This window comes from Myxine glutinosa, chromosome 3, assembly GCF_964187855.1.
Source record: "Myxine glutinosa chromosome 3, kmMyxGlut1.1, whole genome shotgun sequence".
NCBI classification, from domain to species: Eukaryota; Metazoa; Chordata; class Myxini; order Myxiniformes; family Myxinidae; genus Myxine; species Myxine glutinosa.
The window spans coordinates 47704219-47720657 of record NC_136263.1 but is presented as its reverse complement, the minus strand read 5'-3'; the positions used below and the strand labels follow the sequence as shown (position 1 = coordinate 47720657).

At 41.7% G+C, this 16439-nt stretch overlaps 2 protein-coding genes across 6 annotated transcripts in view; both read right to left on the bottom strand.

The window, feature by feature from the left end:
- Positions 1-946: 946 nt before the first annotated feature.
- The window catches only part of LOC137423608 (uncharacterized), a 62872-nt gene continuing 47379 nt past the window's right edge, over positions 947-16439 (bottom strand). For 3 of the 5 annotated variants that reach the window (XM_068110950.2, XM_068110952.2, XM_068110951.2), the window contains 3 exons: positions 7147-7296; positions 1833-2054; positions 947-1556 (listed from right to left, as the gene is read on the bottom strand). In XM_068110950.2, the coding sequence (XP_067967051.2) occupies positions 1524-1556; positions 1833-2054; positions 7147-7296 (405 nt within the window). In that variant the 3' untranslated portion in view covers positions 947-1523. The remainder of the gene's footprint in view (positions 1557-1832; positions 2055-7146; positions 7297-16439) is intronic. The other 2 variants (XM_068110953.2, XM_078773994.1) reach the window with 1 other exon arrangement.
- Positions 9818-13139, bottom strand: LOC144891303 (uncharacterized). The gene is made up of 2 exons (XM_078773993.1): positions 10931-13139; positions 9818-10585 (listed from the first exon to the last, which is right to left on the bottom strand). The coding sequence occupies exons 1-2, from the start codon at positions 13075-13077 to the stop codon at positions 9985-9987; spliced, it is 2748 nt and encodes a 915-aa protein (XP_078630119.1). The 5' UTR covers positions 13078-13139; the 3' UTR covers positions 9818-9984.

Below are 16439 nucleotides of genomic sequence, written 5' to 3'. Positions count from 1 at the left end.
GCCCCCTCCCCAAGGGGGGTTTTCTCCCCCGAGCGGGTTTTCCCCGCCATTGCCGTCAATGGGTTGCGTGTTGAGGTGTATAGCCATATTAAGTTAGCTTTATCGTGGCGTTTTTCCAAGGCCGCTTCAAATAACAAAACTAACGATAATAGCGTAATATTAATGTTATTACAAAACAATATTAATACCAATAATATCCCACCTCCCCAACGGGTTTTTCCGGCGAGTCAACGTATATAAATAGCTTTATCATGGCGTTTTTGTGGGAGCAACGGCCTCTACCAGAGGTAATGAACATTAATGAACAGTAATGAATATTATGAACCACAAACATGTATGATTAGTTTTTTAAACAGTTGCTAATGCTCTTTATAACACTAAATTAAGAAATTTGGAGGAATCCCGACATCCGTGAAGTAAGATTTACTTGCAGAACTGAGCGAAGATCTACTGTACTCTATATAACCCACAAATGTTGGGTTAATAACATGGCCCTTTCTGCCGCTACCATGGCATTTTTCATAGTGAACTTTTGAAACTCGCTCCCGCTGTTTCATACGAAACTGAAAGGGAGGAAGCCCGGGATGTGCTCATTTACCAAGCAGCTAGCTAGCGCTTGCCAAGCCAGCCGTTCCTGAACGGTTTTGAATTGAGTGCTTGCTCGAATGCTTAAACCACTTGGCGATCTCTCCACAAGAAACTTGGTAAATCAACACACACCCAATGTTTTTGAGACCAGACCATAGATCGACTGTAATCTATGTACCCCAAAGAGGAATGACCCTTCTTGCCGATCCCGTGGTGAGCGGGTGCACTAGTATCTCAAATTTCCCATCCAACCACCGTCAATAAGGCTCATTTTAGTGAAGGTGAAAGCGGGAAGAAGTCGAGGGTGTCAAAGCTCGAGTCTGAAAGTGTGTGAGCAAAACTAACACAACAAGATGAATAGCTTGGAAAATTCATAGGTTTTTATTAACTAATTTGTACAGTTTGAAAGAACAGCATGTCTTTGGAAAAAAAAAACCCCTTTAAAGCAAGACCATTCCTTCCCCCCACCACTCACCAGAAAACCAACCCCAAAACAACTGAATTTAAACAAAATAAAAAAATAAAAATAAACAAGCCGTTTGCAAATACAATATTCCAAAAAAAGATAATGAAAATATTTTTCCACATAATCCCGATGAGCAGAGCTTCACGTTGTTGCAATTTCCAAGTTCGTTCCACCTTGCTCACCACAAAACTGATTTGATTGACATGCATTAAGAAAAAGCTTTGCCAAATAACACACCACAGCAAGGGCAGCGAAACAAAACTCGAAGGATCCGTTTACTTCTAACGCTAAACGAAGCAATGTAAATACACAGAGACAGAAACTGTACAACCGGGACATACGAGGAAAAAAAAACCAGAAAGGGTCCCCCATGTGGGTACCCAGAAGGGTCACAGCACATCCCCATTGGAAATGATGAGATGAGGATGCAGAGCTTTACAGGGTTTCTGCCCCTTGAGTGACGGGACTTTCATTTATCCACTGTGGTAGCTGAACCTTGATCCTGAACAGGGAAAGAGAAAACAAACAAAGAGAATTCCATAGTTAAACTAATGCTAAAAGACAGGACGCTCAGTTTAACTTCTGTCCGAGGGACAGCACACACATTAATGAATTACCCTGCCTGTGAAACACCAGGATGAGTGTTCATAGCTGGGTCGGGATTCAAACCCAGGCTAGACAGCTTGGAGGCAAGTCTGTGTACCTCTAGCTATCCTGGCAGTCTTAACAGGGCATGAAAGCATCCATTAGCCGTAAATACGTTTCAAACCAATCTCACCTTATCAAACACTGGATCATGCCTCTCCTGCGCATCTTCTGATACTCTCCGCATGTCATCTCCCTCTCGATCCTCATCGCTCAGTTCATACTTGTCATGCTCCCAGATAGGGCTGTTTCCAGGGCGGCGCCATACTCGTGCACGAGCACGATATGGAATGAATCCTCGTGGGCGAGCTCGACGGGGCCAGTAAGTATCTTCCCTCTCATCTCGATCATCGTGCTGTAAAGTGAGGTGTACGAATGGTGGGGAAGGATGGGTGAGTGAGACGGAGGATGTCATGCATACCAGTCATGTCATGGCAGACAGATGTGGATGAATAATAAAACACATATATATATATATATATATATATATATATATATATATATATATATATATATATATATATATATATATATATATATATATTGGTCTATGGCATCATATATATATATATATATTTTTTTTTTCCCTAAATCGCAAACTTACCCGATTGCTTCACAGGCTAGTGCCATATTGACTGTTAACATTATCCAAGATAACATTATCCAAGATAAAGCTATGACCCTGCCAGTGAGAATCGTATTTACAAAGATTGCATTTCTTGGTTTTGCCATTGGCATCCAAAAATAAAAAATAGTCACAACACAAATTGGGACAATTAGTGCATTTTAACTGCTTAATAGACCACTTTGAAAAAAGTAAAATATGTACATACAGTACTGTACTGTATCTAATATATGAAGCCCTTTCCAACCACCGACTCACTCACTGGTATAAATGTTTGGTACTTTATAGGTGGTAGAGAAAGCTGTAAGTCTGCATACTGATGTAACTCAAAACCAACATCCCAGGATAAGACATATCACAAAACTGTTGGAAACTGTCCATAAACGAAAATATCTAATATCAATAAAAGCAATACAAGTCAGAAAGTGCAGCCTCAGTCTGCTCACTGTGTGTCACGTGACCCAAGACAATGGAGCTGACATTGTAACTGGTTGCTAGGTAACAGTAACAAGTGCCTCTTCCGCCTCTTATTTTACAACTTTTGCCGTATTTGCATTAAAAAAATTTAAGCTGTAAACTTGTCAAGAGGGCCCATTATAATAACCAATTGTTGATTTACTCTCAAGTTATTTAGTTGTTCGCAGAACGCAACCACAACGGCCCTTTAAAACAGTCAAAGGAGACTGGACGTTAAACATTAGAAAGGAAGCGATTAGAAGTGATTCCTTTGTCTGTCCCTGATCTATGACGTGCTCAAGTAGTGAAAGGTTTTAAATATTGCTAATTACAGAGTAATCATTGTGATGATAGCACACCAGTTGCATTTTGAGTCACGTGACTTGCCATTTTTTGGGTCATCGTTTGATCAAGTTCATTACGAATATACATTTTTAGTTTGTCTTTTGGCTTGCATAACATTGTAAGCTGGTGCTGTTGAATACAAGGTTCTCTCACAATCCACATCATCAAATATATAAAGCTTATACGTATTTATTATGTCTGCACACGCATAGGATGCACCCGAGTAGTTGCTTGCAGTGTGCAAGCATTCCCCACTGGTTTTATTTCTAAATATAAAATTAGCCCTCTGTCCTAGCCAAAGAAAGCTGCATAGAGTAACCAAAAAAATTACCTTTGCTGTTTCAAACCCTTTACCCAGGTCTCTCCACAGCTGAGTTGAAGGGTATCTGGCAGTAGTGGGCCTGGGGTTGGAGAGGTATTGGAAGTGTGTACCAAGATGTTGGCACAATTGTGCAGACTTGATGGGCCTAATGGCCTCCACCTACTTTTAAGTTTAAATACAGAACATTTAAGTTCCTTGTAAATCCTTGCTATAAACCATCTCCCAAGTGTATCGCAGGCAGGGCAAGTAATGTGTGTTATTGATCAAACACAGTTAGCCAATTTCATCCATATTTCGACGATTTTCTAACGTAGGGCCTTGTATGTGTTCAACTTTCCGGGACCAAGAAATCGCTATTCGGGGTTTTCCATCAATATGGATCATCACGAAGCTCGTTATAGCCATCGTGCCTGATGCAGAGTGTATATCTAAACATGTAATACTTAAAATATGTAGTCACATTTACCACTGACTGAATGTACACATCTATTAGATGACTGATTAAAAAGAATGGTTTGCTTTCTTGCTGCAGGGGTTTCACCACAGTAGTCTCGGAGAAGAGAAGTGGCTACTGAGAGCGAGTCGTTCTGGCAGAAGCTGCAATGTAAAATTTAAGGTTTGAAGGTAGTTGTAAATTACAGATAATGTGTCGTATACAGTGATGCATGCACGTGTCAAAGTAACGTCAGGAAATGGCTAAAGCACTTCAAGGACTGCAGAACAAACATTGTTGACAAGCCTCACCATGGACATGGAGAGCGCCTCTCAATCAAATGAAGAGAAGGATGACGCAATCGTTCAAGATGACTTGTCAGTGCGTGTTTGCGATATCACAGCTGAATTGAACATTGGTCATCATGCTGTGCACGGAATGTTGGGAACCTGGGATACCCTAAAGTTTTTGCTCCATGGGCAACGGTGATGATGATATATGCCCATAAGCAGACCAGTCAGGGAATTTCAGCAGTTCCGATAAAGACATGCTGCCGTACGAGACGAATTTCTGCTAAATATCACAACAGGGAAAGGAAGACGGTTCATTCATTCCCCCACATCATCAGGCATGTTACTATCACAACATTGGCACAGACGCAAGAGATATCCATGCCACCCTGTATGTTGCCAGCATGATCGCTTCATCCGATGATAATCCCAGGTAGTGGTGTAACGGTGGTATAAGAGTACCTTTCCCCACCAAAGGGAAAAAAACAAGACTACGAGTTCTACTAGTAAGGGGATAGTTACTGTCTTTTGGGATTACAAGGCGACACACCGATAGAGGTCACACTTCATCGGGGAGACATTTGCCAATTTCTAGATGGCCACGATGGCGATTTTTAGCTGGTAGTGGAGTCCTGCCCCTAAAATCGTGATGTTCATTCATGATGTCACCTGTGTGATGTAATCGAGGGAAAGGTTTCTCAGCACGCAATGATAACTGCCTGACCAAGAATCTTCTGAAAGTCAAAATCATTATTAAAAACTACCAGCAGCAACAAAAATTCCCTCGATGACGTAGCCAGTCACATGAGCAATCAAATCGCCGTTTTTTGGGTGGCAGGCTCCAATCGAGGGATATTTATTCAAAAAAAAAGGACGATTAAGTGTTAAGTGAAGCAATATCTATTAATTAAACCAAACATGATTTTCTGTGTCTGTGGCCCTTTAAAGCTTGATTAAAAAGAAAAACCTTTGGAACCACTATTTTAAGTTTTCCACCCAAAATATTGTTTCGTGTCCCTCAATTGTGACACTGACATCACCTATGACCCATTATAACTTTCTATTTTACAAGGTGTTTTCCATTTCAACCAGTTATTGAAATAACAGTTTTTGTTCAATCAAAAAAAAAAAAATCAAATCATGAAAAATTTGGTACCAATAGTTGAAAAACGGGTTCGGAGCTTTCCATTTCCCGTTGCCTTTGTCTCGCCTTTATTTGCTCGTCTTTTGTAGTCTTCCGACATGCTCTTCAAAAGAGCAAATGGTTTTGGAAATATAGACTCTCCATAAACACGAATGACAGTTCGATGGAATGTCACATTTACATTTTCCCCCCAGCTCTCTCTGGGCTCTGTCCCACAAATATTCCTACAGGTCGCACAAGATCTGCCTGCATCCCTCTTATGGTTAAACTGCCAAAATCAAGACTCTCTGCTCACCTTCACTCCTTCATTCCTCTTTTCTCCCACCTCTGGAACAAACTCCCACTCTCTCTTCAATCCCACTCCACCCTCCAGGTCTTTAAAACAGCTGTTCACCACCATCTCTTATCTTCCCCCATCCAAAACCTTGATCTTTTCTACCCCCGCTAATTTCACCCCAATTCCACTTTCTTAAAATACCAACTTCTGTCCTTGGAAGTCCTTGGGTTTTATACTTCTCCCACCCCTCCCCCCCCCCAAGCCCTCTCCCTCCCACACATCTCCCTGCTCTCAAATGTTGTGTTTGTGTGCTTCCCCTTCTCTCCCCATCTAGTCTTCCGCTCCCTCTTTTTATATATTTTGTTTGTCTGGTTGATTTGTTTGTGAAATAAATGTTAGCTCTTTCACGAGCCTCGATTCAGTATACAAAAAACAAAAAACAAACCAAAAAAAAAAATACCACTCGTTATGTCGAAGTTGACTGGAAAAGTGCACCAAATCAATTCACCTTAACGTCGAGCACATCCTCACAGCATTGCTATGAAAGAGCAGCTATAGATGCGTTTTTGATGCCCTGAAGCAAAGAGGGTCGACTTGAAAATGTGAATGAGTTATGGCAAGCACTACATGATGGATTTTATTAATCAAGGGTGTTTGGAGTATTTTTTTATTGTCGTGGGAAACGATGTACGGCTGACGTCGACTCAACTCTCAACCCCTTTGTCAGAGCAAATGAAAAGGGACCACTGATCAAAACACCTGCCACAACTTGTTTCCCACAATGGTAAGCATACCAAGATAAACTCGAGTTGATAAAACCCGTTATTTTATCTCGTTTGCAGATGCAGACCTACACCATCCTTTATAGACTCGTATTACATTGGATACATTTTATAACCCAATTGTATTTTTCTCCATAAATACATAAAACCTGCCTATTACACAATACCGCTGTGTTGGGATGAGGAGCCTTGCCTGCTTGTAGAAACTAGAAATATGCTCCCCACCCACCAGGTCAGTCTGACATGCGTGTGTGTACGCAAACACGCACACACACCACTGTAACAGTAGCAAATTATTATTATTTCATATGCAGCTTGTGGATGCTGGTTGCATCATTGCTGTAAGCGCAGCTGTGCCACTGATGCAGTGCTCCTGGAGGCCAGCAAGCTGGTACTCATTTTTCATTTTGCAGACCTTGGATGGATGGGCAGGCTGAGTCAACCCACCTGGTGGTATTTAGCGGCATGACGGGCTCGTAAGAACACCAGGCTGGTATTAGTAATAATACACGTTTGATGAAATTGAATGTTCATTCAAACAAAGGAAAATGTTCCATGGAACATCTATTTTAATTAATGTACTTTTCTTTTAAAGTCAAAGTAACTCGATATCTTAATTATTGCGGCTTTTAGGTGGGCAGATGTTTTTACACTTCAAAATTACTCCAAAGAAATTGCACTCATGTTGTCGTCATCGTCGTCGATGCCAAATCCTCGGGATAACTACTGGAAAATCCTTTTATTTACCGGGCTAGAGTTCCAGCAGTACTTACAAGAAAATACTTCTTGCTTTTAGGGGTATATTCTGGATCCCATTCCTCCTCGGGTGGCTTGTACGCTGGGTAACCTGTTGCCGTTCCATAAGGCTGATAACCAGGTTGTTGATAGTACCCACGACCATGGTAATAGCCCCGAGGACGCAACTGCAGAGAAAAGGCAAAGGCAAAGTGTGCGGCTGTTAATAAATGAGGGGGCCTATGAGGCATTTAGGTGGCCATCCTGCCTGTCCAGGGATCTGCATGTATCTAGCTTAAACATTACCTAATGCTGAAAAACAAAAATCTAAATGAAAAAAGTAAAATAAATTTTTTTTAAAGGAAAACCAACACTTCTTTTAGGTTTTACTGAAATGTTTACATATTTTGGGTGGAAAAACAAAAATAAATAGACTACAATTAAATCACTTCCAAAAAGTCAATTTAATTAAAGTAAATTTTTTGTAAAGCTTATTTACAATAAGTTTTAAGAAAAACATCAAATTCAGTGTGCAGAAACTATATTTGCTACCAATATTATTAGTGCATAAATACCAACAATCATTTCAAGCAAAAAATTGTATATTGCAATTTATTCTGCATATAGGTGGGAGAGGTAATGTAGGATGACAAGGGCATGAAAGTTAGGGGAAGAGGGAGAAGAAGAGGAAAGCACATATTGAAAAAGAGGACACAACAGGAAGTGGCTTGCATGAAACAATATGTGAAGGGTGGGGCAGGAGTGATTGGTACCACAAACTGCACTATTTTGTGAATGTGATATCGAGATGGCTCCTTACACAAAGAACTGGAAAGGCACTCGGTAGAGTGCATACTTCCACCAGGCTGAACAGTTTACATTTCCTATCCCACTGACACGCTAGTATTGTGTATGAGAGTCCTCAGCGTTGCACAACTTTGTGCCTTGTCTACAGTTTATCAATGTACGATTGTGCAATCGGCTGGCAGGATGGCCAAGGAGGTACGGACACTCGCCTCGGCTATCTAGCCTTGGTTCAAATCCCGACCAAGCAATAAACCGTCATCCTGGGGATTGAAAGGCGGGGTAAGGCATCAACAGGTGTGCCATCTCTCGGATGGATGCAAAACTGGGCTTTCCATCTGCCAGCATTAGCTTCTGGACTTAAAGATCCAACAGTGTCCTTCGTGAAGAGTCGTTGAGCTATCGCTGGAACCCTGAACAAATTACAAATTCCTGCTCTAACGTACAGGGGGAACTGCATCAGTGGCATGGCCACACCTCCAGCAAATTATGCTTCCAGCAGCATAACACAGTATAACTAGAGGTTCCAGGGAACCTGAACTCAACTGGTCTATATCAATATGGTTAGAATATGCATAATAGAACCACAAACGATATAGTTTATATGTGCTAAAAATATATGACAAAAATTGATTTTTAACTCAACTGGACTATGGCCAGCTGAGTTTTTGTTGACACCATGTCCGTCGTCCGTCTGTCTGTCTCTGCCGTCTGTAAACAATTCGACGTCTATGCACTAAAAGTCACAAATATCGATTAAATTAGATGAAACTTATTATGCAGCATCTGTAAGACATAAACTAGTCTGGGATTGCATTTGGGCGTTGCACGCCCAAAAATGGGCGCGGCAGGGCGGCCATATGAATGAATGAATAATGAATGATCGTTTTAAGGCCATTTTCCCCGCTAGAGAGGGGGTTAGCCTTGCGGGTCCCATGACAATCACGGTTCCCTGTTTGAGGCAATGTTTTTATGGCCGGATGCCCTTCCTGGCACCAACCCTTAGTCGCCTCTTACGATGCAGGGCGGCCATATTCGACGGCCATATGGTGGCAGGGCGGCCATATTGAAAAATAAATTTTTGTCATATATTTTTAGCACATAAAAACTATATAGTTTGTGGTTATATTATGTATATTCTAACCATATTGATATAGACCAGTTGAGTTCAGGTTCCCTGGAACCTCTAGTTCAATATGGCCCGGCTGCACCCATTTTTGGGCGTGCAACACCCAAATGCAATGCCAAACTAGTTTATGTCTAAAAGATGCTGCATAACAAGTTTCATCAAATCTGATCAATATTTGTGACTTTTAGAGCGCAGACGTCGAATTGTTTACAGACGACAGACAGACAGAGACAGACAGATGACAGACAGACGACGGACTGGGTGTCGATAAAAACTCAGCTGGACATAGTCCAGTTGAGTTAAAAATGAAAAGGAAGAAGATTGTGCAATATCACTCCAAATGTCCATTACACTCCACAATTTATTCAAGGGCTTTTTGGTCATCGTTTGATCTGTTTCTATCCAAGCTCACACTGCCTCAATAAACGCTCATTTCTGGATGGACTTCATGCAGGCCAAGCCATGGTTGTGAGTGTTCCTGTAGCCTGTTTATAATTTCACCAAACTTGCTGGTTTGTTGGGATCAGTCAGTGCACGATCAATTTTTGCATATATCACACACCTCATAAGGTGAGATACTAGTAAGGGCATTTTATGAGATATTTCACAAATCTGTTAACTAAATTGTTACCAAAAAATTTCTTCACCAATATGTTTGTAAAGGTGTGTAATAACATGTGTTAAAATGTTGAAGTTCAACTCCCGTGGGAAACCCAGAAAAAAAGCTGTTGAATTCGGGTACCGAAAAATTATTTTCGAGAATTTTTATTTTTTTTAATCGGCCCTTAAGTAACTTATGAGGGGTCAAATAAGGGTTTTTCATGATTCTGAGTTGATTGTTAACATTTATATTTTCACTTTTACATTTACACACAAAGTAGCTTTTATTTCACATACATATATAATACTCAAGAGTTATTTCTCATTCACAATGTCAGAAGTTTCAACAGTCATTGTCTATGTCTTCTTCAGACTCAACAACATCATGACTGCAGTTTCTGCATGTAATGCCATTACAGACTCCACAGGCCGAGATGCACGTGACCCCATTCTTCTTGCAGCTGCATCGCCGGTTGCTGCAATCTCCATGACAATTACAGCTCGTGAACTGCAATAGCTCCTCAGGAGCCGTGGGGTCCAGTGTTGGAACTGGCTCATACCCATGCACACCTATTGTCCATCCATAGTCACTGGGGTTCAGAGACATGCTCTGTAGAAGGATCCAGTCCCGGATCTGCAGGTAGGCACGGAGTGAATGTTGTGCAGCTGCACCCTCTGTTGGAGGTAGAGCCACCTTCTCCATGAAGGTCTTCATGTCACCACGCTCCTCCTCAGTGAAGGCAAGTTTCATGATGTGTTGATAGATGGCTGCATCGATGAGGAGGTGAACACGGATTGCCTTGTCAAAACATCCTCCATCCATGATGTGGTTGGCTGTCGTACTTCCAGGATAGATCAACTGGATCACATCTAGTAGTCCAGAATCTTCCATGATGTTACCCATTGGTCCAAGATAAGACTTCAGCAGGTGAAAACCATCCAACCTTGGAATAACCACCGTTTAGAGGCCATTTTTCCCCGCACAGCGGGGGTTGGCCTTTTCGGGGACCGTGGTAGTTGTTGTTTTTTGGTCCCCTTTTTGAAGCAATGTTTTCCGGCCGGATGCCCTTCCTGACACCAACCCTTTTTGCCGCCTTCAACGACAAACAGGGAATTACCAGTGAACTGGTCCTCAATTAGCCGACCTCGGAAGGATGACAGGCTGAGTCAACCCCCCTGGCATTAATTCGGCGATCGACCGAGATTCGAACCCAGGATCCTAGGATCCTAAACCGGCACCCTAGCCGCTAGCCCAACACCAGGGATGCACGTGACCTTGCACGATGCACCTTGGAATGACGGGTAGATTTGCCTGCTTTATTATATTCACAGCCTTCAGCCAAATCGGAAGATCAAAGGTCACTATAGCGACCCCAGCGCGCCGTATGCACTCTTTCAGAGTGGTGAAGATGGTGTTGAGGTCATTAGGGTCTCCTTCAATAACTGGGAGGAACTCGATCTGTGTGCTCTGCTTTGCATCATTAGCATGGATTCTCTTCATCCAGCCATTCCAGTTGGAGTGTGGGAACTCAGGATCGTTGGCTTTGATCACCCACCCCGCTGCCCAGAGTGTGTCACCTGGAGTGAGGAGTGGCTGATCATGAGCCAGGGAGGAGGAAAGCTCAGCGAGGGGGAGAAACATGATCGCGTTCGTTCCTATCTGTTTCCTGTTCGTAAATGGAATAATCTCTAATTCAGTTCCTCTCAGGATCTTAGCTTTGTCGAGTGCCTTCAACTTCACCCGGGGGAAAGCTGCTGTTGTCTGTGGATCTGGCAAAGGTGGTGCCGGAGAGGTGACTTCGATCCAACCCATTGAGTGAAAGGGAGTGTTTCCGTGAATAGAGACAATGTTTAAATCTATATTGTCTCCAACAAACTGAGTGACTGCATTGTTTGTTTCCCCAACCTCCATAAAGACCACCTGATCATTACTTGACAATTCACTTTCACTGGCTGGCACTTTGGCTGTCATCACTGATTGATCCTCAAGCGCAGCATCAACCGCAACCTCATCATTGATCTGTTCATCGGTTTCCTCCACAATGGTGTCAAGAGTGCCAGAAGTATCTGGAACATCATCTCCACTCCTACTATTAAGGAAGCAGTATTTGTAGTTTTGTGTCTCCGTGTAAGACTCAGTGTATCCCAGCCGGTGGAACTTGTTGAGCATCCATTTTGACCCAAATCTATGATCAAGTTGTATGGCAAGTCCCATTTGGTGTGGCAATACTTCAGACCGAGGTCGACAGGCCTTAATAAAATTCTGCTCCCAAACGGCAACTCTTTCGTCTGTCTTGACAATCGGTCTCAAGAACATCTGAAGGCTTGCAGGAACAAGTGTCAGCTGACTATCGATGTCAGTCATACTGTGTGTGGTGGGGTATGACTTTGGACCTAAATCAATCAAGGCAATATCATTGGATATGAACTTGAGTGCCGTCTTTATGATCTGAGTCTTCTCATCTCCATGGTCAAGATTAGCATGATGCTCTCGCAGAATATTGTCGGTGCCATCTTTGAGACAGAGTACATCTGCCCTTCTTTCCTGTGTTGTGAAATACAAGGTGTCTTCGTATTTCTCTAGAAGTTTTATCTTTAGCCAATGCTTTGAATAAGAAAGGCTCTTCTCTGGTGACTGATCAAACTCCTGCAGCTTTTCATGGACTTGGTCCATGTTCATTACCCCATGCTCTAATTCTGAGTCTAACCATTCGCAGAATTCAATAAAAACTGCCTCTCGCTCCTCATCAATACTCCTCTGTCCTCTCTTCCTTTTTCCTTCCTCATCAGTCTTGGACAAACTGTCACCTCTCGCAAACATAAGTTTGCATCGCAAATGGTACAGTGTTTCTTCTGCTACCAAGTCGTTGATCCCTTCCAGGCGTCCAGTGACTTCAGTGCCCCAGTCATCCCCGCGACTCCGTGCTGTCTTCAGCAAGCTTGCCTTCAGTGTATCTGCAGTCAAATTATCTGGCACTCTGTATTTCTTTCTAGCTTGTGCTGGATTATTTTTGTAGAGCTGGGCTGGTTGGTTGCAAAGAATGCATACATCCTTATACAGGAGGTCAACTGACTGTGATCTTCTAGAACTGCAGCCAGTTGATGAACTGAACTCACAAGTAGTGCGTCTTCTCTTCAACTTTGATGACTCTTTCTCTGCCTTTGATGCTTGAGCTGACTTCTTGGTGGTTGCAACAAAGTTGTTGTACAGATCATTTTTACACTTCTGGTGGTACCTCAGTTTTCCTTCCTTTTGAGCCTCCTTCATACGTTCCACAACAGTAACATTTTCGACAGTTTCTGCTTGTTTCAATAAAGTTGAGTATCCCTTTGGAGTTGCCTGTATGAGCCTTTCAGCTGGTGTATACGAGCGTGCACAGATGAAGCAATTGAGCACAGGTGGAGTAACGTCTTCATCCATATTGCTAGACTCCATGTCCTGCAAAGTAGAAAATGAGATATATTTAGAAATTATTTTTCCACAAAGGAGTGTCTGTGGTGAAATATAAATGTTAACAATCAACTCAGAATCATGAAAAAACCCTTATTTGACCCCTCAAAAGTTACTTAAGGGCCGATTAAAAAAAATAAAAATTCTCGAAAATAATTTTTCGGTACCCGAATTCAACAGCTTTTTTTCTGGGTTTCCCACGGGAGTTGACCTTCAACATTTTAACACATGTTATTACACACCTTTACAAACATATTGGTGAAGAAATTTTTTGGTAACAATTTAGTTAACAGATTTTCATATGTTTCCCTTACTATACAGCCTCATACTCCATTATTCTTCAATGTAGATGTTGTACATCGAATATGTCATTTATTGTTGTTGAAAAATTGTAATTTTAACTCGGCAATTTGCTAATTTCAGCTCGTTCCACCAGCGGATTCGATCAACTACATGGCCATATTTTTATGATGGCTATGTTCACAGCTGTTTGGACAGTACGGTTACCGACTTGATTACCTGTCTTGTCGAGAACACAGATATATGCAACTTATTTGAAGAATTTCGGCCTTCTGCCTCAATCAGATGTATTAACAACACAAGTTTCATGCCCACCATCTCTCCAGTCTTGCCTCTACATCTTATTGAGACACGGAGCCTTGCTGCAGTTTTACCAAGTGGCGTATCCTTTCCTTTATCAGGCAAAACTTAGATTTTGACGTGCATGCCATGCAGTATTTCAAGTCCAACGAGCCATGAATAGTTTCTTACAGACACAACTACTGGGGATAGGATTACCGCGTTATTTTTATTGGCTTTATACTTGTGAAGCACTTTGATAAGTCAAATGACAACCGATTACATTGCAAACCCATGAATGCTTCAGTCTTCTGGTGCAGGTGATCTTTACGATAAAGAGGGGGAATTATGCAACCTTCCATACCCCTTTTCCTGAGTTTCAATAATTATTTCCAATACATCACCTTTTTTTATTTTTTATTTTTATAATTGAGAACGAATGCGTTTGTGGATACCCCCACAAAAAATAGATTTGACAATCCAATTAAAAGACAATCGGATCTTACAAAAACTGAGATAATTCCAGAACACAACACGAGTTTCAACACATCATGAAAATAAGTGGGAACATTTTCCTATTTATCTCACACAGACACTATCTCATGTGTGTGACTGTGTATATATAGACATAGACATAGACATAGACACAGAGACATAGACACAGAGACAGAGACACAGAGACATAGACACAGAGACAGAGACACAGAGACATAGACACAGAGACAGAGACAGAGACAGAGACAGAGACAGAGACAGAGACACACACACACACACACACACACACACACACACACACACACACACACACACACACACACACACACACACACACACACACACACACACACACACACACACACACACACACACACACACACACACACACACACACACACACACACACACACACACACACACACACAAAGTTTTGAGTTTTTCAACATATTTCAACATACAGCTATTTGATCTTCATTTCAACAATATTGAGAGATAAAGGTGATATAATATTACAAATATCATGAAACATTTACATTTTGTAGTCCATTGTATAATTTAAATAAACATAAATGCAAATTTCGTATGTGGAAAAGGTAAGTACACCCTTGGCTCTAATAGGTAGTATTGCCCCCTTTGGCAGATACAACCTCAAGTAGGCGTTTCTTATAACTGTCTACCAGTCTGACCGACGGAGAAATTTTTGCCCACTCCTCCATGCAGAATTCTTTCAGCTGTGCGATGTTTGAGGGGTTTCTTGCATGCACAGCTTGTTTCAAATCAACCACAACATCTCGATGGGATTTAGATCCGGGTTTTGACTTGGCCATTCCAGAACCCTCCATTTTTCTTTTCAGCCATTCCTTGGTGGATTTACTGGTATGTTTTGGGTCATTGTCATGTTGCAAGGTCCACCTTCGGTTGAGCTTCAACTTTCCGGCAGATAGCCTCACATTATCCTCAAGCACCCTCTGGTACAATGAAGAATTCATAGTGGATTATATGATGGTGAGCTGCCCAGGCCCTGATGCAGCAAAGCTGCCCCAAACCCTAATATTTCCACCACCATGCTTTACAGTTGGTATCAGGTTCTTGTGGTCAAATGCTGTCTTTGGCTTTTGCCAAACGTGTCTTCTGGTACTGTGGCCAAATAGCTCTACCTTTGACTCATCTGTCCAGAGCACATTGTTCCAGAAGTGCTGGTCTTTGCCTAGGTGTTCAATGGCAAACTTTAGTCTTGCCCTGATGTTCTTTCTGGACAGCAAAGGTTTCCTCCTGGCACACCTCCCATGTAGATCAAATTTGTGCAGCCTCTTTCTAATGGTAGACTCATGCACTTTGACATCAGCAGTGGCAAGAGCTACCTGTAGCTCACGTGATGACATTCTGGGGTTCTTATAGCCTTCTTTCAGCATCTTGCGGCCTGCTCTCGGGCTGAACTTGCTGGGGCGGCCTGGCCTGAACAAGTTGGCAGTTTGGAATATTCTCCACTTGTAGATGATCTTCTGGACAGTCGAATGTTTGATTTCAAATTGTTTGGAGATCTTTTAAAATCCCTTCCCAGACTCGCAGGCCTCTATAACCTTCTTTCTGAAGGCCTCAGAGAGCTCTTTTGATCTAGGCATGGTGACGCCACACATTTCAACAACAAAGAGCAAAACAAACCAAATGTCTGAGGTTTAAATAAGACAGGTTCCTCCAAGATCCTCTCCAACAATGTTCTAATCATTTGAACCTGAGCTGGTGCACCTCATTCTAATTTTAGGTATTTGAAATAGTGATAAATGTAGGGGTGTACTTACTTTTTCCACGTGCAAAATTTGCATTTATGTTTATTTAAACTATACAATGGACTACAAAATGTAAATGTTTCATGAAATTTGTTATATTATATCACCTTTATCTATCAATATTGTTGAAATGAAGATCAAATAGCTATGTTGAAAAAGTGAAAACTTAACATGGGGTGTACTTACGTTTTCATGACTATATACAGTATATATATATATATATATATATATATATATATATATATATGTATGTGTATATATATATATATATATATATATATATATATATATAGTTGCGGATATGGGATTTGCATCCATCCATATCCGCTTGTAAATATTCCCCTATTTCCTCAATACTTCCCAACTATCGCCAATCCCCCATTCCCTAGTCCCATTTTCTGTCAACAACACTCTGGAGACCCGACCTCCCCCTATTTCCCCCATTAAATGTCGTGCCCAGGTTCACCGCATCTCATGTAAGAC

Excerpts from the sequence above, each read along its gene's own strand:
- LOC144891303 (XM_078773993.1), bottom strand. The coding sequence starts at position 13,077 with ATGGAGTCTAGCAATATGGATGAAGACGTTACTCCACCTGTGCTCAAT. Across the intron at positions 10,586-10,930 it reads AATCTACCCGTCATTCCAAG|GTTGGATGGTTTTCACCTGC; the intron begins GTGCATCGTGCA and ends GGTTATTCCAAG.